Genomic DNA, 23,981 nt, shown 5'->3' on the forward strand with positions numbered 1-23,981 from the left:
GTCCTTAGTGAGCAGGAGCAGTGACAGGTCCTTCTCAAACCGGGCTGCACTGAGAGGTCTCCCCTCTCCTGCTGCCTCTGCTGCACCTTTTACAGGACCAGCTTTGTACGAATCAAGAGTCCCCTCTGGCGAAATGCTGAACTCCCTGCAGTGCCCCTGCAGGTGGAGCCCGTTCCTGGCTGAGCGAGGCTGCCCCTGGGGCTGCTGCAGAGCTGGCCCTGGCCCCTGCACACACAGGACCCCCACTGCCCGCGCTGGAGCTCCAGGCAGGCACAGCAGGGCTGTTCCCAGAGCCAGCACACAGCAACAGTTCGGGATCCAGCCCCACAACAGCCTCCCTCTGGCTGACAAACACCCCTGGGACTCTGACAGCACAGTCGTGGTTCCCTGAGAATGCTGAGAGCAAAATCATTCACACAGGAAAACTCCTCCTCGACCTTTGCTCGGACACAAAGGAACACGAAAACCTGAAGCAATGTTTTGTCTCTTTCCAATCAATGTTCAGAACCTGTGCCTGGGGTGGAACAGTAAATATTGGTGTACAGAGAGGGCCATTCCTCCTGCCTGCACCACGTGCCAGTGGCTGATGGGCAGGAGGAAGAGCTGCTGGGCAATGGGAGGGAGCAGGAGCTGCAGAAGGATTTTACTGTTACTCCACCTCCTTCCAAGGTGCCTTCAACTTCACCAAAATGTCCTCATAATTTAAATGTTGTTTCAAAAATCAGCTTGTTAATAGATGTTGAATTTGTTTTGATGCCTTTATAAATTATTGTAATATTGCTGAAAAATATGTGTCATAGGTGTGGTTTTCACTTTTCTTTCCAGTGTATCAGTTAATGCCCCCTGAATAGGTGACCTCAACAAGACACTGCTCCAGGAAGCTGGCTCTGGGCGGCAGGAAACAGCCCCCAGGAAAGGAGCTGGACTATCCTGAAATACGCTGGGGCTGGGAAAACAACCCTGACCAACAGTAGCCCCACATCCAACAACAGCAAACCTGCAGCAGCTTCCTGGTGCAAGCAAAGATCGTTTCCCTGGTATTAAGGGCAAGCATTTGATCTCTATTTATTTAATTAAAAGAGAACAATTTAAAACCTTAACTTCCTAGCTGCCCCTGGCACCATCACCCTGCTCCCAGGAGTGCAGGACCCAGGTCCAGCTCCTTCAGTAGCTCGGGAGGAAGCTCCCCCTGCCCCATCCCTGCAGGATTCCCCATCTCCCTGGTGCAGAGGGAAGCAGAGGGATGTGACCACCAGGAATTCAGTCTGTTTACAGCAGGCTTCTGTCACCTCCACAGGCTGTGGAACAGCTCTGCCCACCCCTGGAGAGGCCCCAGGACACCTGAGCCTGCAGCCATGGCAAACATGGCCCTGGCCGGGGCCACACCCCACTGCCCTTGGCAGGACACGCTGTGCCAGCCCCTCTCTGACCCAGGGTGGGCTGGGGCCACTGCCTGACCCCCTCTGGCACTGCTGCCCTGCAAGTTCAGAGTTCAGTGCTGGAAAAAAACAACCCCATTTCACAATTCCCAAATCTGGGCTCTCTGTGGAGCCCAGGGCAGGGCTGCTGGGCCCTCTCCCCTTGGCACTGCCCTGCCCAGGGGAGCCTGTGCTCTGGGAGCCGAGGGAGGGCACAGACCAGGCGTTCCTGAGTCCTCACCAGGCTAGGTGTGGTTTCTCCCTGCCCAGGCCCCACCAGTGCCATGATCCTGCTGACAAGGTGGTGACGGCTCAGAGGCTTTTTCCAACCCCAGTGAATCCGGGCTCCTGTAACTGCATAGAAGCCAGTTCCCCCCAAGCTCCTGAACGCTCCTGGGCACTCTCAGCTGAACTCCAGGAGCATTGCACTTGGTCCCCCCCAGTGCCAGGAGATGAGATTCCCTGGCTGGGGTTACCCCTGCCCATCCTCTGCTGCCCCTCAGAGACATCACGTTCCCAAACCCTGGGGTCTGCTGTGGCTGCAGAGGGAGGAACAGCTCCAGCCCCATTCCAGGCCCTGCCCCTCATCCTGGGTAAGGGCACACACATTTCCCGTGACCTCAAAGCACATGAAAAACCGCCATAAAAACCAAAACCCAAGACAGCCCCCAGTTCTTCCCCCTCTCCCCCAGGCTCTGCAGTTAAGGACTCATCCCAGTGTCACCCATTCCCAGAGGGCTCTCCTGGCTCAGGTCTCAGCCCTGACACTTGCACACTCAGACTTGCAAGGTTACAATACCAAAATATACAGAACATTTCAGAACCATATTATTTTAGGACAAATATTTAAGACAGTTTTAAATAACAAGTCAAAGAAAAATGAGACACTTGTGGACTCACACAAACTGAAGGGTGGGATCCTAAGGACCAAAACCCTTAAAATTATCTCCCCTGTTCTCCCCACCCAGAAACATCTCTGTTGCCCCTCTCCCCAACCAATACTAAGTCCAAAGAAACTTTGGAATTCGACTAAATTTATTTTGGGATCTAGGGGAAGGAATTCATCGGACAGGAGTGTTGGTGATAACCAAATAGAAATGCCAACCCCACGAGGGCAAAATGCTGGGACTTGGTGCTCTCTACTGCCCTGGGTTATTCAGCTCAACTCAGAAAAGAAAAAGGAAACAAAACAGGCAAGTCAAAAGTAATTAAAGAGAAACTCTTACTACAGGTCTTCATCGATTCCCACTCAGAGGTGTAACATGACAGAGCTACCTTTGCAATGGGTAACAAAGTGAGTTTTGGGGTCTCTGCCCGCGCTGGGTGAGTGTCAGGCAGAGCAGACCCTGTGCCCAGTAGGCAGAGCAGACCCTGCAGCTCCTCAGTCATGGAGAAACCAGAGGCTCTTTCCGTAGCTATAAAGGAATTTATTTGGGATGAGACTTCACTACCACGCCAGACTCTAAGCTGGCTCTCGGGGTCTAAGTCACACTGTTCTTTGGACAATAAATTTCAAGTTGCACTTACTGTCCTATTGAAAAAGGAATGATGATGACAAAAAAGAACCAAAAGCTATTACCTAATTGTGTTAGTTTCAGCTGAAGCCATCTTCCATCAGAAACCATAGGATCTGATACACCAAAGTCCTCCCTAGGGATGTGTATGAGTAGAGTAGCTCAGTGCTTTGTAACTAGTACTGCTGTATTGTCTTGTATCAAAAACAAAAAACAACAAAAAAGGAAGTTTAAGGGCACGTGCAGCCTCAGCTCCCCGAGCCCTGTGCCGTGTCAGGGCTCCCAGTCGGCCTCTTCCCTTAGAAAAAGTAAAAAATAATAAAAAAAAATCACCCCCCACCCCAAACATCAGCAGTGCCAGGCTGGGGGTCCAGGAGTGGCTCCTCCCAAGGGCTGAGGGGGCCTGCTCACTCCTTGGTGTCCTGCTCCTCTCCCTCCTGGGCCCCGTCCTCGCTGGCCTCCTTCTCCTCTTTGCTCCGCTTGTTCTTTTTGTGCTTGTGGCGCCGGTGACTCTCCCCCTCCTCGCTCTCGTGCTGCTTCCTGTGGGGAACAGAGGGGACAAGTGACACCTGTGCCTGTGCCAGCACAGCTCTGCCACACGAGGGACCTGCACGGACAGGGATACACCAGCAGGGCCTCCCCGGCTTTGTTTGGGATGAGCTGATCCCGCAGGTTGTGCCAACGCCACACGTGGCAGCAGCACAGCCCGGCAGGCACTGCCACTGCGGCTCTGTGGAACATCCACGTCCCTCCACTCCACGGGAGCTCCAGCAATGCTGGCACAGCACGGAGCTGCTGCGAGGAGGGAGAGCCCTAAGTCCAGAGGGGTTTGGAACCTTCACTCCTCTGAACACCTGGGGGAAATCCTGGGACTTGAGGCAAGAAAGGGGTCAATGGAGTGAGGGAAATGTGGATTTCCCAATGGGAGGCAGATCCTCTTTCTGCTTCTGCTTACTCACACGACCTGGCTCTTCACAGGTTCCACGCTCCACAACTCCTCTATCTCCTCACCCGTTTTCCCGATGCAGGTGGAAAGCTGGGATTGTTGGCACAGGATCTCTGTGATGTGGGAGGAATCCCAGGCAGCAGGGCCTCGGACTGGGCCCTGGGCACAGTTCTGCCTCCCATCAGGGGAAGTGGGAAGGTGGGAGCTCTGCTCTGGTCCCTCCTGGGAGGAGATTTTCTGCTGCTTCTCTAACACACAATTATTTCTCCTCACAGGCTGCAAACCAGGCGAGCTCTTGAGAGCTGAGCATGGGGTGAAGGTGGCAGAGGTAAAACACAGCCAGAGCACAGGAAAATGCAGATGAACATCCCAGCACAGGCACAGCTCCACGAGTGGGGACAGTGTCAGGTTAGAGACAAATCCTGACATGGCTGGAACACTGGTTTGGCAGCACAGACACCAAACTGGCTGAACCTGGCTGAAAAGCTCCTGGCCTCGAGTAACTTTCTGACTAGTTTAATGAATGGTTTCATAGTCATTAAAGGGGAAAAAATCAACACCTTCAGCCACCCGGTGGACAATGTGTCAGTGGGTTGTGCTGGGACAATGGGACTGGCCTTTAATACTGGAACCAGCATCGGTGATTTCCTGCAGACTGGGCACTTTGCAGGGAGCTGGAAACTCCAACCAAAGCCTTTCATGTGCCTGCAGACGCCTCACCAGGCTCAGAGCTCTGTGTGCCTCAAGCAGGGACTCTGACATGCACCCCAAGTGGCCTTAAACACAGTATTGCCCCCGTTTCTTTAGCTCACAAACACTGTTCATCTCACTGCTTTGAGTCAGAGGGAGCATCTGTGTGTGGTTTAGGGAGCAGAAGAAAAGTCTCCCGGTTCCCACTTTGTGCCCCAGCCCAGATCTGCACATGGAGCTCTCAAGCAGATCTGCCCCCTGCTTGGGTGAATTTTACCCTGTTCACAGAATCCCAGAATGGTTTGGGTTGGAAGGGACCTTTAAGATTATTGAATTCCAAACCCCCTGCCATGGGCAGGGATTCCTACAGCGAGGTATCTACTACAAGGTTTCAATTCTGAGTGGAGGAAGCTGAGAAATATCCCCTAAAGGCACTGGCTTGTTCATCTGGTACCAGCCCAGCTTCCATTTGTTCTGTATTCAGAACAAATTCAGGTGGTCCTGGCCTTTCTTCCCAACACTTTGTTTCCACCCCTTCAGCCATCAGTCCTTCCCTGATAACTTCCTCATCTCCTTAAGGATGAGAACAGCCTTTTACTTCTATCACTGTGCAGGAGTTTCTGTGATACCAATTTCAAAATAAGGGTCATCACCTACAGAGCTGACCCAAATTTCATCTAAAAGAAGGAAGTAAGTTGAAGCACCAAGCAAAAGGAGCAAGAACAAGTCTGCTCAATCCATTACCAGGATGTGAAGTGACACAGGATCTGAGCAGAGAATCTGCCTCAGCCCAGGGAGCAGAGCTGCTGCTAGAACAGTGCTCTCCCAGGAAGATCATCTGTTGCAAATACATTTTCTCCAGAAAAACTGGGATTTCAGGACATCTGGCTGTGCCTCAGCAGTGTCTCACCTTTGTGCAGCCCATCACCAGCCTCGCTGTCAGGCGCTGGGCACAGAGCTCTGATCACACATTTCAGATTGCAGAGAGCTCTGCCCTTGTGCACAAGAGCAACATGACCCACAGCACAGGTCACCCCTCCTCCACTCCTCAGTGCTGCCCCTCTTGAGAACTCACAAGCACTGAGGGCTCCTCTCCTGTTACAGATGTTTCCTCCTCCCGAAGGCTCTTGCCCCCACCTGGGGCATCACCTCTGGGGACATCAGCAGCTCACAGGATGAGCCAGGGCGACACTTCACCCCGAGAACATCAAGCTCCTTGTCCGCAGCCAGGAGCGTTCCCATCCCATCCCATCCCATCCCATCCCAGCCCTCACCGCCGGGAGGACTTGTGCTTGGAGCTCTCCTCCTTGTCGCGGTGCCGGCGCTCGCGGTGCCGGTCCTCTCGCTCCCGGCTGCGGTCGCGGCTGCGCCGATAGTCGCGCTCGAAGTCGTAGCTGCGCTCCCGGCTGTAGTAGCGGTACCGCTCGTCGTCACTGGGGGGAGAGAGCACAAGTGAGGTACAGGAACACGCCCCTCGGACCGCACTGTGACCCTCCTCACCGACATCTGGCACCTCGCACTCTACCCACAGCAACTGGGGGTGCTCCTGAAAAAACCTGCAACAGGAAAACAACACGAACAGGCTCCTCTTACCACTCTGCTTCCCCTGCTGCTGGGTTTTCCCTCACCACACCAACACCCCGGAAAATCTGGAACTCTTTTCTCTGAGTTGGACTAACGGGCTGTTTTCTTCTGTGAGCAGAGCTGAGGTGGTTCTTCTGCCTACAAAGCATCTCATTCCATCCCCATACAGGAGCAGGCACGAATTACCCCAAAATGAGACACATCCCCCATCCCCTTCCCTCTACACCTCACAGTCCATGTGCAGTTTCTGAAAGCCAAAATATGAAGGGTTAACAAGTCCCTCTGTGAGAAACAACATTCAGACTCTGACAGAAAGGAAGTCCAAACGTTGTCCTGACGCTCCTGGGAACGAGCTGGACAAATAAACTGATGATCTGGGAGTGCTCCCAAGGAGCACACCGAGCACTGCCACACATCCTGCTTTGACAGGCACGATCTCAGCTCCAGAGTGCTCCACATCACCCAGAAATGCCAACAATGTGCCCAGTGCTGATCCCAAGCCTTGGCTGCCCAAGAACCTACTCAGGGAGTGGGGGACTCTGAGCTCTTCCCACTTTGGCAAATTTGCCATCTGTTGTGTTCCTGCCCCTCCCACCCACAGTGACCACAAGCTCCTAAGTTCAAAAAAAAAAAAAAAAAGGGAAAGTAAAAGAAAAAAGCTCAGGAACAAGTTGCCCTGTTTGCTCCTTCCCCAGGCTGGGAAGGTCCCCAGCAGGAAGCACCCCATGTCAGGAATGCACATTCTGATCATGTTTTGAATGATTATTGGCATTTCTGGGCCTGCAGAGCACTGGCACTGCTGGTGACTGAACACCCAAGTGATGGGTTTGGTTTAGGAGTCCGTGCTGCCCAGCCTCCAGCTCAGCTCTCCAGGTCAGGGAGGCTCCAAGCCTCCTCTCCTTCCCCCAGTGCTCCCAGCACTGCTGTCACCTGAGGACACAGCAGTTCCCACTGAGGTGGTCTCTCCCGGCTGCTGCCAGGCAGTGGCACTCCCTGCCCCAAAGCCTCTCCAGGAGAGCAGAGCAGGGCAGGGTGTCTGTCCTTTGATCTGCCAGTGACATTTAGAGGACAAGAAGCAGCAGCTCCTGCGCTTCACACGGAGCTGTGAAAGGCCAGGTAAACACAGAGGGGCTGTTTCATTTACTGGCCTGGTGGGAGGGCAAGAGGAACTGGTTCTGCTGGATTTAAACAAAGAATCCCAACCCCAGACACAGGAAATCAGCCAGTGACACCAGCTCCAGGTCTGTCCTCGAGTCATTGATCCAAAGTATCCCTTCCCCAGACATTTCAGAAAATTCCACTGGTACCATCCACAATCCCACCCTGTGGCAAACCCCCTGTGAAGCTGTGGGGCAGGGCCAGCCTCCCCACGTGAGCAGGATGAGCAGCAGCACTCACTTGTTGTATTCACTGGTGGTGGGGGTGCGGTCCCGGTCCCGGTCTCGCTCCCTCTCCCGTTCCCGCTCCCGTTCCCGCTCCCTCTCCCGCCTGGAGCCCGAGTACTCCCAGTGGCTGCTGCTGGAGCTGCTCGTGCCCTTGTCCACTGTGGTCACCCAGGGAGTGTGGGACGTGGAGATGGGTGGGTAGCTGATGAAACCTGAATCTGCAGGAGAGCAGAAGCCTTGCTCATCTGAAGCAGCCACAGCATCCCCCCTGTCCCTCCCCTTCCAAAGATCCCCTCTGGCAGTACAGCTAGATCCAAGGACACAATGGCCTCTCCTGTCCTTTCCCTTTCCCTTCCAGCAGTTTGCTAAGAGCAGAACACCTTTTCCCCGAGGCAGACACAGCAAGAGCAGGTAATCACAGGCAGTGCTGCACAACCTCTGCTAGCCTTGGGCTCTTGGCCTCCTGTCTCACCTCTCACCAGGGACCTTCTGGTCTAAGGTGGCACCTGGTGAGGGCCAGGGCCACCAGCTGTGAATGAAGGATGTCACCTGATGGGCCCAGAGCCAGGGGCTGGGCTGTTCAGCTGGGCCAGTAAGGGGGTATCCCGAAGCAGTGCCAGCTGCTGAGCAGCGGCACACCCGGAGCTCCGGAAGGACTGGCACTGCTCCAACCCCTCCTGCAGGGACACACTCTGGAGCTTCCACCTGCTCAGCACGGCCAGGAGAGGCCGCTCCGAGTGCTGGTCACTATGGACTGGGAGAGAACAGGGCACTGCTGCCTGGGCTGCCCCAGGGAGGGATCCTGCTGAAACCCTGGCACTGCCTCTGCCACTACAAAACCAAAGGAGATGGTGCCTGTAGGCAAGACAGAGGGGGAAGTGGGTGAGGAGGGATTCAAAAGCTCAGGGAGGAGATGCCACGCTGATAGTTGTGGATGGCTGTGCTTGTCTCTGAGGGTGGGGAAAAGGGAGAGAGTGTGAGTGAGGGAGAGCACGTGTGTGTGCAAACAGGCACGAGGACACAGTGCTGAGGCATCTGGGGGAGCTTCTCTGGTGCTGAAAGCTGGCCTGAGCCTCAGCACTCAGCCACAAAACTGCACCACCAGGGCTGCCCAACATTCAGCTCTCCAAGCACTGCCCAGTGCAGTCAGACTCAGGGTGTGTTCCTACTGACTGGGATCATCTGAGTCACAAGCAAGAGCCTGAAGTTAAAGCAAACCTGCTGCCTGTCAGCTCAGAAAAGCCTGCACTGCCAAGGACCAGAGGAGAGAGAGCAGCAGTCTGTTCTGGGCAGTGCTCACCTGCGGAGTTGTAGCCAAAGGGAGGTGGCTGCCTGTTGTTGTAGCTGGCTGGCTGGCTGGGGGAGAGAAAAGGAGGAGTTACCAACAGCAGGGAGTCCCTGCAGGGATGTCTGTGCTGCAGGGTCACCCCGCTTTTTCTGGAGGTCTGTGGAACATCCTTATGGGAACCCCCCCCTACCAGAAATGCACACGGGTGCAGGGGCTTTGCCACGGCTTCCAAACATTCCATAACCCCACTGCCTGCCCTGCTTCACCCCAGCCAGGCTTCCTGGGAAAGCACCCCTGCTCCCAAACTACCTGGAGAATCTTTATAGTAACAAAACATGCCATCAGCTACCCCAGATTTTGCCTAGATTGTATGGACTCCTTCCTGTGCCTTGAATGCGACGAAAATAAATGCACAGAGGATTCCTGACAGACTCTGCTCTCACTCCCGTCCCAACCCAAGACCAGACCATGAATCACTGTCACTGCTTTTTAACCTTTTCTCCTCCCTTCCTCACTCCAGCAGAGCTGCACCCCTGGCTCAGCCCAGGTGTGGTCTTACCCATCCAAGGTTGGAATGAGAAGAGCTGGTGGCGGCGCCAGAGGCGGCGGGAACAACCCTAAACACAGAAGGGTAATGTCAGCACAGAGGCCCAGCTGGCACAGGGGAGCCACACTTCAGTGCTGTTCACAGTTCAAAGCAGTTAAAGAACCTTTTACTCTAAACAAGGCCTTGTTTGAAATGGAATCATTTTCCTTTAGGGTTGTATCTCCTCCCAAAATTCAAACCCTATGGCTGTGTTAGTTCTGTGGGGGTATGGGAAGAAAAACGAAAGAAAAACTACCTTGTTTTGGCTTATAAATCTTAACCATAAGAGTCATCAAGGAGTAAAGATTAACCCTTACAGTCCTACGGAAGAAAAGTAGGTTTTGGGATGCAGATATGTCACAACTACAGCAAAAGTTTTATCGCTCCATTCATTAAAATGAGTAACTTTGTCCCTTACAAAGCACAGAATTCACTGTCAGCCCTGGATTTTCAGAGGGGCAGCACCTGGTCACACCTATTGCTCCAAGTGCTCTGCTCTACCAGCAGCTAACTGTTTTCAATGGCAAAATTTCCAGTAGAAAAAAAAAATAACAGCTAGAAACAATTTAGTCCTGAATTAGGGAGTTCAGCAGCTCTGAATTAGGGGCTTCTTGACTTATACACAAGATTAGTTGTTACATTTTTTCCTTAGTTTTCAGCATCTTTGCAACAGCCTCTGCTGGAAGTGGCATTTGTTCTGCTCAGTCTCACACCCCCAATTCCTGCATAAAGGAATCCCAAGAATTAAACCATTTTAAATCTAAGTGGCTTTTGCCATGTCAAGTTCTCCATTTCACTTTTTCAAATTGTCTTCAGAGAAAAAGCAAGACAGAATTTATCCTTATGGATGACTATTTAGGTCCAGAATATAAGATAAGATCGAGTTCAACACTGCATTGGAGTTCATTAGTCTTAAATTAACTGTGCTCTGAACTGGTGCCATCCTATCTCATGTCACTCACTCCAAATGCTCAAGTAGGGCCACTGTGTGTTCAGAATTGCTGCTGTTACTGAAAGCAAGGTAACACCTACCTGGAATGGGACCTGGAGGTGGCAGGCCTGTGGAAATCAGCAAGGAAAACAAGTGAGGACAACAGGAAAAGCATGGCACCTCTGTGCCTCGTGGCACCTCTGTGCCTCAAGCTAAACCTCAAGGACACTTTGAATAAATGTCACATGTTGGAGCAAACAGCAGCAGAAAAATTGCTGCTCCTAAGCAGGAACTACCCTGCAAACTGTATCATTTTCTCCAATGATGATCTCTTTACCTTTATGTTATAATGTAAAATGTTGCCGCCCTCTTACACTGGAGAATTCCTTTTCTAAGTGTCAACACATGAACAACTGACTTGGACTTCAGAACAGAGGAGAACCTGCTGCAGGCTCCATCCAGTGTGTCCATCTGGATTTTGCCAATCATTTTAACGAAAGGCAGTAGGAAAAGTTATCAGGAAAAGTATCAGTGAGTTCTGCAGGAGGAATCCTCCTCAGACAGGGGTTACTGCATGAAGTGCTCCTGGTGACTCCTCTGAAGCCTGGCCAGAAGCCCAGAGCATGGCCCCTTCACTTAAAACTGGCACTACTTCAGCCAGAAGCTGAAGAAGCCAGGGGCACAGGCATGACTCATGTGGGATCAGAAGATGCACAGACTCAGTGAAAAGTGAAGAGAGAAATATGTGCCTTAGGCCACGGCCACTATATCTGTAAACTTGCACAGAAAAATGACCCTGAGCCCCTAGAAAATGCTGCAGATTTGTCCTTTTCCACTGCAAAGTTCTTTGTTCTGTCAACCATTTGCCTGGTGCTAGAAACTTATTTATACTACTGATACTTTGTTTTGAAAATGAAGCACTGCTCTGAGGTCTGCACTGGACACTGGACTCCTCTGGGAGCAGCAGAATCCCCCTGTAGTGGCAGCTGAACAGTAAAATGCACAGAGAAAGGTACCAATTTTGGTATTTCAAGGCATAAATCAATCAAGGCCTGAAAAGTTATTTGTTACAGCTGCTGTTGCAGAATTGCCTATTCCGGCATCACCTTGGAAACACCTACAATCAGCAAGAGCCAGAGAGGATCCTGACCTGAACAATCTGCTGATCTGACCCAGGAGAGCAATTCCAACATCCTCAACTTCTTGCACAGAGAAAGAGGAACCCGTTCCTTTACATTTATCAATAAAGCAAATGGCTCAGCAGCACTGAAAGGTTCTCTCAAGGAAACAAAGTCCAGAGCTGTTTTTTTGAAGGACCAGCTGCCATTTTTTAAGTATTCAAGGGCAGATGTTCAACAGGTTGATGGAGACACTGAACAGAGCCTGGCCAGTTAAGGAGCTGTTCCCTGCCTGCTCAGCTGCCTGACAGCACCTCACCATGGAACCTCTGGTTTGCTCCAAGCCTGGGATGTCCCAACTCGCGTTCCTCAGAGCGAGCACGTACCTGGAGGGTGCAGGGGAGGTGGAACAGAGGTGACTGGAGGAGGAGGGTGCAGGAAGTGTGGTGGAGGAGGCCCAGCGAGCGGGGGAGGCGGAGGCCCTGCTGGTGGAGCGAACGGCTGCTGCTGAGGAGGCTGTTGGGGCTGGGATGGCTGCTGGGGCTGCTGGGGAGGCTGTGGTTTACTCCCGTGGTCTCCAAGGACCTTAGAAGGCAGAGGAATGAGGAGAGAGCATTTTAATTCCGTTGCTCCTGCAGCAGGGACCTCCCAGTGCTGGCAGGAAGCAGGCGGGGGGCAATGCCTGGGAAGAGTGACCAATCTGCAGAGGCACCAGAGGGACCTGGAAATGCAGCTCTTAGTGCTTGTAAGGGCCAGGAACAGCCACTACTGCCCAGCAAATGCTTTCTCTCAGGCAAACTCCTCTTGTTGGCAAGAAATAAACTGACCACAAACCCACATGTAAAAACAAAACCAGGACTCGTTCCACGTTTGGCTTTTCTTGGAGAGTTAGAAGTGGCTGGTAGGAACAAGAGGGTTAAGAGAAGAGCTTTTGGCAGATGGTCCTCAAACCTTGCACACAGCAGCTTCCTACAGAGAAGCCAACCAGAACATGATGGTCATACCCTGGGCATGCAAGCTCGGAAGTGAGACCAGTTTTATACCCCAGGCTTTCATTCCTTACAAGGGACAAGATCCAGTACCACAGGCCCAGCCTGTCTGAAGCGTGGGCTGCACCAAATGCTGCTGAGACTAAATGTTACTTCAAAGCAAAATGAAACACCAGTCCCAGGTACAAACCCTCCACTGCAGAACTGGAGATTCCACCCCAACAGTGGGAAAGGGAATGATCCACAGAAGAGCTTCCCAGATATACAGCCCAAGAAATACTCTGGGAGAGCTGACAAGGAAAGGAATTCAGGCTTTGCCACTCTGAAGGGAAGACTAGTCTTTAAAGGACAAATCTGGCTCCTAGCGAGACCAAGTTTTTAACCCAGAAGTGAACTGAGCCTGCAGGAGGGAACAACCCGTGCGCACACCCCTGTAGGGTCAATACATCACCTGCTGCTTTGCAGGCAGGAACTGGGACGGGAGGTCAGGAGTGCACAGACATTTGCTCAGGGTTCAGCAGAAGTGCAATAGAGTCAGGAGTTTGCCAAGGCAGCACAAAACCTTTACCTGGATGGGGTTCTCCTCTGAGGCGTGTTTATCCCGACGTCTTCCTTCCACCCTCCGAATGGTGCCTGCCTGGCCCCCGATCACATCAATGGTCCCACCCAGCTTCCTAGTACAAAGCAGAGGCACCTTTTTAGGCTCAGAGACATCAGAAGGAGCCATTTTCCCAGACTTCTCTCATGCATTCTTTCCCAACAGGCAAACATCTCCAGAGACAGCACTCAAATTGACAAGAGGCAAATGAAAAGCCTGTTTTCACTTCTGGGAACTTCACTTTGAGCAGGGCTGAGTTTGGTCTCTCTGAAAATCCAGAAATATGATCCAAAGAATCCCCACAAATGGGTGTAATAACAGGGACTGCACACTGGGACAGAAATAGCCCCAAAGTGCTCAAATGCCAACACACTGAGTAGAGCTTTAAAGCTTAAACTCAAAGCACAGAGCTGGTTCTCAGACTAAGTGTAGAGCTGGAATGACAGGCTGGTTTCTGCAAGGCAGGTGTGCAAAAGCTGATTTGGGAATGAAGCACCGGAAGCCCCCAGAGCACAGAGCTCTGGCCTGTCAGGTTTCACACAGCTTTGTTTGTTCTGCAGCTTTTGATAAACCCATGGCTCTCAAAAGGGCCAAGTGGTTTCCCCAGCAGAGGCTCCCATCAGTGACTCAATTGTTTTACCACAGTCCAGCAGCGTCACACACAGGCTCAGGACCCACCTCTTATCCACTGCCAAACTCCAAACCCACTGCCACTGGAGACTACCATCATGGGAGCAGGGATCAGCCAGGCCAGCACAAGCAGTGTGCAGGGTAAGCCCTCAGAGCTGAGGGGTTTGCCTTGCTGCCTCTGCTCCCAGAGATGTGTCCCATCAGCTGGGATCCAGGACTCCCTCCCTGCACTGACAACAGCACCAGGAGAGGTGAATGGGTAGGCAGGGGCTGTCTGTTGAACAGCTTCCCAGCTTCCTGGGAAGTTTAAAAGCTTCTGTTTGAGGCTTGAGGGGGTTCAGATGTGGCCCAGGTGGATCCCAGCTGCCCCCAGGAAGAACTTGTTCATCTCTCACCTGTTGGGAGGAGGCCCAGCCTTCATCCTTCCTCCCACCAGTGCCAGGAAGTCTGTTTTGAACTCTGTTTTGATGATGTTGTTTTCCACCTCTTTTTCAGCATTTCCTGTTCTCCCCTGCTGAACCTGTGGAAGGCAATATTTAACAGACAGTTTTAATGCTCTTTCAACTGAATGTAGCACCAGAGAGAACCCTCAGCAAAAGAAAAGGAACAATCACAGGGCTCTTGCCACAAGCCACCTATTCTTCAGTCAAGGCACAGACATTTCTGTGAACTAGAGGCCATTCCAGCCTTCCTGCTGGCCACTGTCTCCTGTTAGAAGTCCAAACGTTTAATAATCTCATGTCCCTTCTCAGGTAGTCCTTAAGTCAACACTGGAACTTGTAATACTTGCTGTACTGACAATTTGGCTGAAGTTCTGGTTCCCAGCTGTTGGCCACCAATGGACTCTGCAAAGGCTGATGGCCAAAGCAGCCTCCAAATACAAAAGGCAGCCACACAACTGCAGCACTCAACAGCAGTGAGCAGAACAGCCATGGAAGCCCAGCTCCCCTCCTGCACCTCCTTCATCCACAGGATATTCCAGCCAGACACCCCTATTGCTGGGGAGCCTCAAAGTCAACTGGAAATTCCCTCCGGTCTTGCTGCTGTGGTGGTTCAAACCTGCCAGACAGACAGAACTGTCCCTCCCATAGAGAAAAGATTTTCAGCTGAGAGACTCAATCTTTAAAGACTCGTTTTTGTATTTCTAATCACTCAAAGAACACAGAACAGTCTGGAATTGAGGCACCTTCTGCTTTCAAACCCTTCTCTCTGTGACTACAACCCCAAGAGTCAGTTTTCCTGGAGCCATGAGCAGCAGGAACACGTCACCCACCGTGATCTTGTTCTCAGTGCTGATGGGGGGAGCAGGGTCCAGCCCCAGCTGCAGCCGCCGCTGCTTCTCACAATAAGCCTTCCATGTTTCTTCATTGAATCCATAATTAAAGTAATCAGAGAGATCAGCACCTGCCAGAGGGAACAGAAGTTACACAGAGATTCTGCGGACTGGCATCCTCCAACTGTTCTTTAACTGCTTAAATAAAGAGCTAAGAAAACCAAGATTTTTCTAGAGAGCCCAGCTGGCTGTGCATGTCACTGTCACAATCTGCTGGGGCCAGAGATGGCAGAACCTTTGGTGGGAGGGGGACACCATGAGCACCACGGGACACCTGGGACACAACACAGCACCTACACAGGCCATGGAGAGCTGCTTGCAACTACTTCTTCACCAACCTGATTTTTCCAGATTGCTTTCTTCCAAGTGTCCACATGTGGTGAGTGCTGGGGAGAGTACAGGAGTGACAGTTCCCCAGCTCCCAGCACAAAAATGGGATGGTGTCACAGAACCTTTTTCTCGGCAGAACTGAGCCCACACATTCCCCTCCTGACTATCACTGCCTTTGCTGTTTGGTGAAGAGATTCTGGGGCTCACTCATTACATGAAAGACATCTAAAGTGCAAGTTTTTTATTGATATGTCCTGGACTGCACAAGTAATTACAGTGCAGTCACAACCCTGATTAGTCATCCAAGATTGTTATCTCACACTGACAGTTTCCTGTGCAATGTGCCCATTCAGCACCAGCACTTCTGAACAAGAGGTGCCCACAAACTGCTTTGCCAAGGATGCAAAGGGACAATCCTGGCTGCAGGAACTCCCTGAGCACTCCTCCCACCTCCCCCCAGGAAGCACTACAAAGCACCTCCTGCCCCGCTGAGGTGTCCCTCAAACATCCCACACACAAAGATATCCCTACAGAGACCATTCCAGAACAAAGAGCTGACACAGGGCTAAGCAAAGCACTCTGAGAGTGGTTTAAGTGGTGAGGTCTAAGCAGTGAGGTTTAAGTTTATCTCCTAGGCAGGCCACTCTTCCTGTTGTACCACCCAAACATGCAAATTGCACCAGCACCGACCCAGCAACACCACGTTTACTCATCTATTTTATCAGCCTCTATTCCAGACCCCCATCAGCTCCTCCACACAGGATTTATTCTTCCTCTCCCTCACTCAAAGGGATCCCAACTTGCTGAGCAATTAACTGTAAAGGATATAAACTCAAAAGGCTGTTGAATAACAAGCTACTTGCCATCTCCAATAAATCCAGGCCACACACCTCTGCAGTCACCTTCCCTCTACTCTACTCCCACAGTGTTTTAGGGCCGGCTGGCTCTGTTTTGGTCTGGGAATGGCAGCACGGCTACAATCATTTCCAGGCTTTACCTCTGAACTCCACTGTATTCTTTCTAACTAATTTTCTTCCCATTCCCCTCTTTCTCACCTCACAACCAAGGGAAATCCCTGCAGGAGAAAGGTTACATGTTTTATTCTGCCTGCACTTGCTCCATCACAGGGAGCAGCTTTAGTGCTGGTTTGATACCCTGACAGAGTTATTAGCTCTGGTCTGTACCCTGATGCCTTTCATGTGGGCAAGAGACACCCAAACCACACCACAAACATCCTTAGAACAGCACCACTTACTCAGCACAGCAAGAGTTCTGAAAGATAAATAAAATACAGGGGCAGGCAGGGAGAAGAATTATTTCTGAGAAGAGGATTTTTTGTTTCAGGTGACATTTCACCAGAGCACATTTTATGAGCAGCACAGCAAACATTTGGATCTCTTGTCCCTTCAATTCATTTTGTGTCAGATGAAGAGCAGCAGTTCATTTGTGGCATCCTACAGCTGTCCTGCAACAGTGGAAACCTCCCTCACACCAGGGAGTGTGGGCAGTCCCAGGACTCAAACGAGGAGGAGACATGGGGACAACTCTGGGCTTGTTCTGAGACACAGAACAAGCTGCTGCACAAGAAGAGGAGAGCACAAATCAATACCCAAATCCTGATCCACTCAAATGCCTTTAAGGCCAACAAACATTACTGGATTGGTATCAGTGCAACATTTTCTGGAACTAGGGAATTAATAAAACAGATCATTAAAAAAACAGCTGTTCCCTTTAGCTAAATTATTAGAATAAATGCAGTCCAATTTTAGAGAGAGCATGGCTTGTTCAATCAGTAAATGCCACTGATTGTCTAGACAGGCATCAGAGGCTGAGCAACACTCATTGTTCCAGCTGCCCTGTTCCCTGGCAACAACAAATGGACAGAAACAACATGTGAAATTAAAGAGAGACAACTAAAACTGCAGAAAATATTTATCACAAGGAACTGTGAGGCCCCACCTGGTTTCCTCCACGGCTTGTCTTCAAATGAATCCAAATCCACTTCTATAACAGGCAATCCATTTATATTCCCTGCGGCATCCAAGTCAATACCTTTGGGCTGCAACTTGGCTTTGGAGAGAGAGAAACTGTTACTACTTTTAATGCAATGCCTTTAATCCTCTCATTTGCTGAGCAAATTATTCCAGTCAAAACCAAAGAGCTGCTGTGAATTAATCCCTGGCTTTGCAGCACATAGGTAGCCACAATCAACTTTTTAATAAATATACTTCAGTCACTCCACAAACAAACAGCCAGGGTGTGCAGCACTTGCAGTTGAACAGCAGAGAAGCAAACTCAACCCAGATTGGTACTACAGACAGTAAACCATTAGATCATGCATGAAATTTACCCCAAAGGAAAATAAAATGATTTTTCTCCACAGGCAAAATATTTATATTTTTGTCGTTACTGACTGTGGACTAATGGGAATCAGCAAAAATCTGATACAGAATCTTCAAGGAGAATTTTTCTTATTTTCTCACTCAGAAGAGAATTCATTTGGATAAAAAAAATTAAGGGAAGGAAGTAGATGAAGCCCACAAAAGGACAGTCTCACATATGTGGAAGGAAAGAATCCCAGTCTCAACATACAACAGACACTAAACTGAACGAGGGGGAAATTTCATCAGCAGAAACCTGCAGAGCTGATACTCGAGGCCAGAGTTTGTTTCTTTGAGTATCCCACACTGCAAGCAGCTCAAGACACGGAGCAGAGTTACAGTCCTTCTCCAGGCAAGCAGTGCAACAATACAGTTTAGAAATATTCTGGGTTTTCTACTATAAAGTAATAATGTACTTTTTTATCGTTTAAAAAGAATTATAAACACCTTGTTCAGCGATGGGTAAATAAATCCCTCCACTGCATCCTGGACCTTCAGACTGCCCTAGGAGCACTTATCTTTAGGAAAGGCACTATGCCTGGTTTACATAAGATGTGCTAATTCTATATCCTTCCAAAAAGAAAAAAACTGCAGCTGCTGCAGCTCTCAGTGCCAGGGGAGTGAAACGTTGCAAAAGGTGAAGGATAAAAACAACAGTGGTACCTGAAGCAGATGCTCCATAGCCTCTACCCGTTTTTAAGTTTAGGTTCATAGGAGTTCCCCTATTGGAAAAGAATCACTGCATTGGCATTTGAACAAATGACTTGGCTGAAGATTCACACGCAAAATATACTCAAGCCCTGACACCCTTCAGAAGATGCTTTAGTTCACCTGGGTTTGCTATTCAGAGTCATCCATCAGAGTGAAACTACCTTTACAACAAGAGAAGGAAATTATCCATAAAGTGGAAGAACTAGAATATGCAGCAAAGCACAGGTAAGGCATTCCCCTGAGAGGAAGGCTGCTAGCAGCAGGCAAGAGTGATGTATTATTATTTTTATTCAATGCACATTAGGCAGTTTTAAAAAATTCCATCTCCTGGTTCTCAAATCCAGCCTCACCATTTCTGAGCCATGAAAAATCTGACAGCTGGGAATTAGTAAATCCACAGCTTTATGCAAATTCTCAGCAATAGAGATTTGGGTTCTGGAAGTTTTCACAGATGAGTTAAGTGTGACTTCCCACCTTTGATTCTGCCCCATGAAGCACAGTAATTTGTAGGGTAATTTTCCAGCAGCAGACCCATGAGTACCATTCCTATTTTACAGATGGATTCTCCAACAAGCAATTGCAGGACAGAGCTGCCCATCAGCTCCCAGTCCCATTCCAGTGTTCTGGCCGTTACCCCTGTGTCTCCCAGGAGACAGAGCAGCTCTTGCCTCATTCCCAGTTCAATCCCAACATGCTGGAGCCACCTCAGCCCCAGCATCCAACCCTGAGCAGCAATACCCACATGTAGGACGGTGCTCCCGTTTTGATGTTGCCAATGGTCACTTTGACATCGTCATCATCACTGTCACTGTCGCTGTCATCTTCATCATCCTCGCCGCTGGGGAGGGCCTGCAACAGTGCCACCACAGGAGCTCAGTGATGCACACGAGTGACAATGCCCCAGGACACTCAGCCACATCTGGGAAAGCTTCCTGAGCAGTCCTCACACCAATGCACAGAGAAACCCCTGTGTTCTTTGAAGTCATTGCCCCAGTTCTCATGGAGGGTCACGTTTCTGAATGCAGGGAAGGTTTAGCTCAGGTCTAAGAATGTCACCACGTCCCTCAGCTCCTCTGCCCCACTCTTTATGAAAGGGTTAGGGCTTTTCTGACACACTTCCCTCACAGCTCCACGGTCAAAGGACATGACCACAAATAAAACCTACCAAAATACATTCACCAGGCTTCCCCCAAAAACCTTCAGGCAAATATTCTCTCACAACTTCTGTGGTAGGAAGCTGCTGAGCAGTTTGCCTTAGTTGATTTAGCACAGTCAATCCCCAGGTCCCTTCACTTTACAGCTGCTGATTTGACCTCAATGAAGCCCCAGTGGGGCACAAAAATGAAGGAATAGGCAAGGAAGGTTTCCAGACATCTGGCAGTGCAGTTCTGTGAGATGCATGAGCTGAATTAACACGTCACCCTACAAAAGGGCATGAGGAAGGTGTTCCTTCCCTCCCTCCTTTTCCATGGCACACAAACCCTCTGTAAGCCCTCTTGATGTGCCACAGTGGCAGAAAATAAACCCATCAGAGACCAGGAGAGAAGGGAGGGGAGAAGCAACCCTCCTCCTCCTCTTTCAGCATCGAGCCATGGATTGCATTCTAAGAGGTCTGAGCTTGAATCAAAACTGATTCCCAGCACTTTGGGCTTTCTATCCCAGTGTTTGCCAGATCTTACTGGCCCTTGAGAAGTCACACTGAATACTGAGCTGGAGGTAACACCATGTTCTGTTTTTCCTGCCAGACTGCAGCACCAGAGCCCCTCATGCGCCTCCTGGGTGGGCACAAGCAGAGCTCACACCAGACTCCCTTCACACTCCTCAAGGCAGGCTGATAAGAGAAGTGTTGCTGGCACTGGGAATGGCTGTCAGTGCATCCTGACACTACAAAGATAAGGCATTAGGCAGTCCCGGGATCTTGACAGCTCATCTGTTTCTCCAGGAGTGTGGAGCAGCACAGCCCCACCCTGTGCACCGTGGGCAGGGGACACGTACGTGCTGGGACATCTCCCGGTCCTCACTGTTGACAGGCCGGCTCTCCTGGGGAGCATCCTGCAGAGGATGAGCAGATTCTGCATGTCTGGGAACACACAAAACAAAGTGACCATGACACAGAACAGCAGGTGGACAAGCCCAGCCTGGAGGTTCACCTACAAACAGTTCTAAAACCTTCCTCCAGGCGACTTTCATGTAACACCTTATTCATGTCCTGTGTTTGCTCTGCTGGCACCCAGCTCAACTACATGGCAAAAATTCCATCCTCCTGCCTTGGTTTGGATTTGCTTTTGCTGGAAAGAATCAGTTTCACACACCCAGAGAGCACCTGATAGCACTCCACAGCTAATGTGTAAGTGGCAGCTAGAACAGCTTCCAGCTTTGGTCTGGCACAATCACAGCTGAGAAGAATAAGACCATAAGAAGCAAAATTTCCCCTCACCCTTAAGGATCTCATAATTACACAAGTATTTAGTAAGCAGCAAGGGCATCCGTCCCAAAAAGTGAGGAAAAAGTGATTTCAGTGTGTCTGCAAATAGTTTACAGTAACGAGAAGTTAAAATTCCAAGAAGAAAACACAGATAATTATCCACCCAATCTTCCCACTCATTACAAATTAGCCCTAATGCAACAATGGCCAGGTTTGGATTTACCTCAAATAAAGAGTTTGTGCAAACATTAACATTATTTACTGCGTTGGCCGAGCAAGAATGTCAAATTGGTACACACATGCTAGAAAAGAGTATGCCAAGTGTCACAGAACTAAAATACAGAAAGAGGTCATTTGTCTCTAATGTCATAGATAAAACCCGGTAAAACTTCATAACAATTCTGACTTTTCAAGAGAGACAATTAGAATAGCCCAGAAAACCCAGTTCTCCACGAGAGCTTTGTGGAGATGTTGCTATTTAAAATCCCACGTCGGACAACAAACATACACAAGACTGTCTACAAAAACAAACACAGAATCCAAACACCGGTCACATTAAAGCCACAGAACGGCAGGAAAGGAGACACCAAACAAGCCAAAGTAACACAATTCACCAGTTACTGAGCATAAAACAAAGAACAAACAAACAATTTGAGCAGTAACTGAAGGCCCATATTGGAAAAGCCCCACATACAAAGAAATTCATCAAGCCAAGATCAAAAAGAAGGGCTCAAGGCTTTGCAGCTGCCCAGAGAAGGTCCCGTGGTCACCATGTTCCTGATGTGACACCTGCAGACACTTCCAGGTATAAAAAGCAGCCAAGATGTCAGAGGGAAAATGAGCCTCCAAGTATTTCCATGCTGCAGACACAGGCTGGGACAGGAGGACTAAAGGATGGACCACTGGAGAAAACCTCTCTGATGGAACCAAAACCTTTTGCCCAATCCAATCAACTCCTAACATTGACCTCAACTCCTGAATTTCGTTTAAGAATCTGAGATGACTGTGATTCCTGACTTCAGGAAGAGTGACAAGTATTACCTTCAGCTTCAAGTCACATAAGGGATCTGTGGGTGTGCATTAAAATTTATGAACTGGAGTTTAGAGAGACATTTGCTCCCCAGCAGCCCTTCCCTAACCTGTTTGCTTCCCAGGAATGAGCCATCTGGCAGGTCCCCAGCACCACCTGCACCCAGAAAAACCTCACGGCCTTTCACTGCCCCGGAATGCCAACATCATCCTGGGCACTGCTGCTGTGAGAGCATCCCCATGGTGTTCAACACATCCCTGAGGCTTGGGAATGTTAACGGACACTGCAGCCCAAACTACATGGATCTCTGCTCCATGGCTGGGGACAATCACTCCAGACAAACCAGCAGAGCATCCCTGGAGCTGCAGCTGTTGACAACAGAGCAAACAAAGAGTGTTTTTTCTTAAAACACCCCCCAGCTCTTCATTTAGGGAGATTCTCATTGTGCAAGGAAGAAATGGGGAAAAAAACCAAAAAGAGGACAACAAAAAAAAAAGGAGAGCTAACACGAGCACTAGTACTTCTCCTTCCTGCATCTTACAGTTATTGAAGGCAGTTGCTGGAAATTCAGATTTCTAATCCTGCTTGTGAAGTAAAATTCCTTTCAGATGAATCTGACATGGAACAATAGATTTATGCAAATCAGCAGTAAATTTCTGTCTAAAAGTTGTTCTTTCCCACAAAGCTCATTTGATGATTTTAGGTAACAATTTACTGAGTTTTTTAGCACTTGTTTATTTGCACAAGTTTTCATATTCCTTAAGCACACAAGTAGGACAGCATCCATAAAAATCCCAGAAATTCTAGACACTGAATCCACGGCCACAATAAACACTAGACTGAACTTTGGCAGGTGCTGAGCACACAGAAGTCCAGTGAAGATCATGTCTTCTGGAAAATGCTCCATTTTAAAATGGCAAACAGATAATATTGTGCTGAGAGAAAGCTCAACAAAACATACAGCTGCAAATAGAGAGGAATTATGACCCAGGACAGACAATACTTTCCACACACAGAAACCCAAACTGATCATTGAATTTATCTCCAAGTCTTACCCAAACCACACACTTTAGACACCTCACAGAATGTGCTGATTTGATCATGTCAAGATTTTAACCCAAGATGTTTTACCTTTTCCAGGCTAAAGCACAGGCCACAGTTTCACCAACGCCAGGCCAGCACAAAGGCCAGTCCTCAAGGCATCATTTTTCCCAGGGCATTAAACTGGAAAACAGATCTGATTTAAAACTAATTGGTGAGATGAAAAAAAGGCTAAAAGTTAGTTTTAAATCAAACCAGTTGACTGAGCCAGTCCGCCTTCCACATCCATAAATGTGTGCCAGCCGAACACAGTGGCTGCGGATGATCCCATGGGATGGGGAAAGGACAGGCTGCTGTTCCTGGCAACAGCACCAGTCTTAAGCACTCGAAGCTCTGCTTAACAAGTCTTTATCTTCTTTGTAGTATGTACTGTTAGAGTGAATAAATAGCCTCTGGACTCACCCAGAAATTGGTCCATCTTCTTGCTTACCAGTGGTGTCATCTGCAAAAACAACAGCAAGAACAAAGAAATTATTCAAGTGAAAGAAAAAAAAGGTAAATTTAAGCACAAAAGGCATCACAGGTACAGAAATACCTCCTGGTGCCAAGGCGCCCTAACCCCAACGCTCTCTTTCCAACAAAGTTCAACTAGAAATGGAGCAACTAAAAATAAACCCAACCCAACAAGCAACATCCATCTGCAGAGGTGATGCCTCAGCCACTGACACAGAACAAAATTCAAAATATACACCTAAAGTCTCAGAGAGTAGAGACAAACATCACACAGGAAGATATGAAGGTCTTTATATAGAATTGTAACCTGCCAGGGAAGAAGAAACACAAAAGCATTCATGTGGAAAGCCCAGGGGGAGGACAATAGGGTTTCAGTAAAGTCCTGTGGTTTGCCCTGGACACGTCGGAGCCCTGTTAGGCCAAAAGGTTTGGGCGATTAGAGAACTGAAACTCCAACAAAAGCACCTCATTAACCTCCCTGCACCAGTGATGGTGATAAAAGGACAATAACACACCGCCGCCCTGTGAAGGGACGGGGGG

The 23,981-nt window shown here is 49.6% G+C and overlaps 1 protein-coding gene across 2 annotated transcripts; it reads right to left on the minus strand.

The window, feature by feature from the left end:
- Positions 1-2,246: 2,246 nt before the first annotated feature.
- LOC103763066 (pre-mRNA 3'-end-processing factor FIP1) lies at positions 2,247-23,431 on the minus strand. Of its 2 annotated transcripts, XM_018083333.2 has the most exons (16): positions 23,391-23,431; positions 23,019-23,124; positions 20,428-20,512; positions 19,175-19,281; positions 18,385-18,443; positions 17,300-17,410; positions 14,951-15,081; positions 14,073-14,197; positions 13,018-13,123; positions 11,847-12,045; positions 10,444-10,470; positions 9,385-9,442; positions 8,838-8,893; positions 7,551-7,755; positions 5,843-6,001; positions 2,247-3,472 (listed from the first exon to the last, which is right to left on the minus strand). In XM_018083333.2, exons 3-16 carry the CDS (start codon positions 20,437-20,439, stop codon positions 3,340-3,342), a joined length of 1,488 nt encoding a protein of 495 aa, XP_017938822.1. In that variant the 5' UTR covers positions 20,440-20,512; positions 23,019-23,124; positions 23,391-23,431; the 3' UTR covers positions 2,247-3,339. The 2 variants fall into 2 exon arrangements, with proteins under 2 accessions (XP_017938822.1, XP_017938823.1); XM_018083334.2 differs by lacking the exon at positions 23,019-23,124 and having other exon boundaries at positions 23,391-23,425.
- Between the last annotated feature and the right edge of the window lie 550 nt (positions 23,432-23,981).

The sequence above is a fragment of the Manacus vitellinus genome, unplaced genomic scaffold (assembly GCF_001715985.3).
Source record: "Manacus vitellinus isolate BGI_N305 unplaced genomic scaffold, ASM171598v3 scaffold_62_pilon, whole genome shotgun sequence".
Lineage (NCBI taxonomy): Eukaryota > Metazoa > Chordata > Aves > Passeriformes > Pipridae > Manacus > Manacus vitellinus.

What these genes read in the sequence shown, in the direction of transcription:
- LOC103763066 (XM_018083333.2), bottom strand. An exon ending in GCTGGGCCTCCTCCCAACAG is followed by an intron (nt 13,124 to 14,072) that starts GTGAGAGATGAA and finishes GCTTTGTACTAG; the next exon opens with GAAGCTGGGTGGGACCATTG. An exon ending in ACCACCAGTGAATACAACAA is followed by an intron (nt 6,002 to 7,550) that starts GTGAGTGCTGCT and finishes CTCTCCCCCCAG; the next exon opens with TGACGACGAGCGGTACCGCT.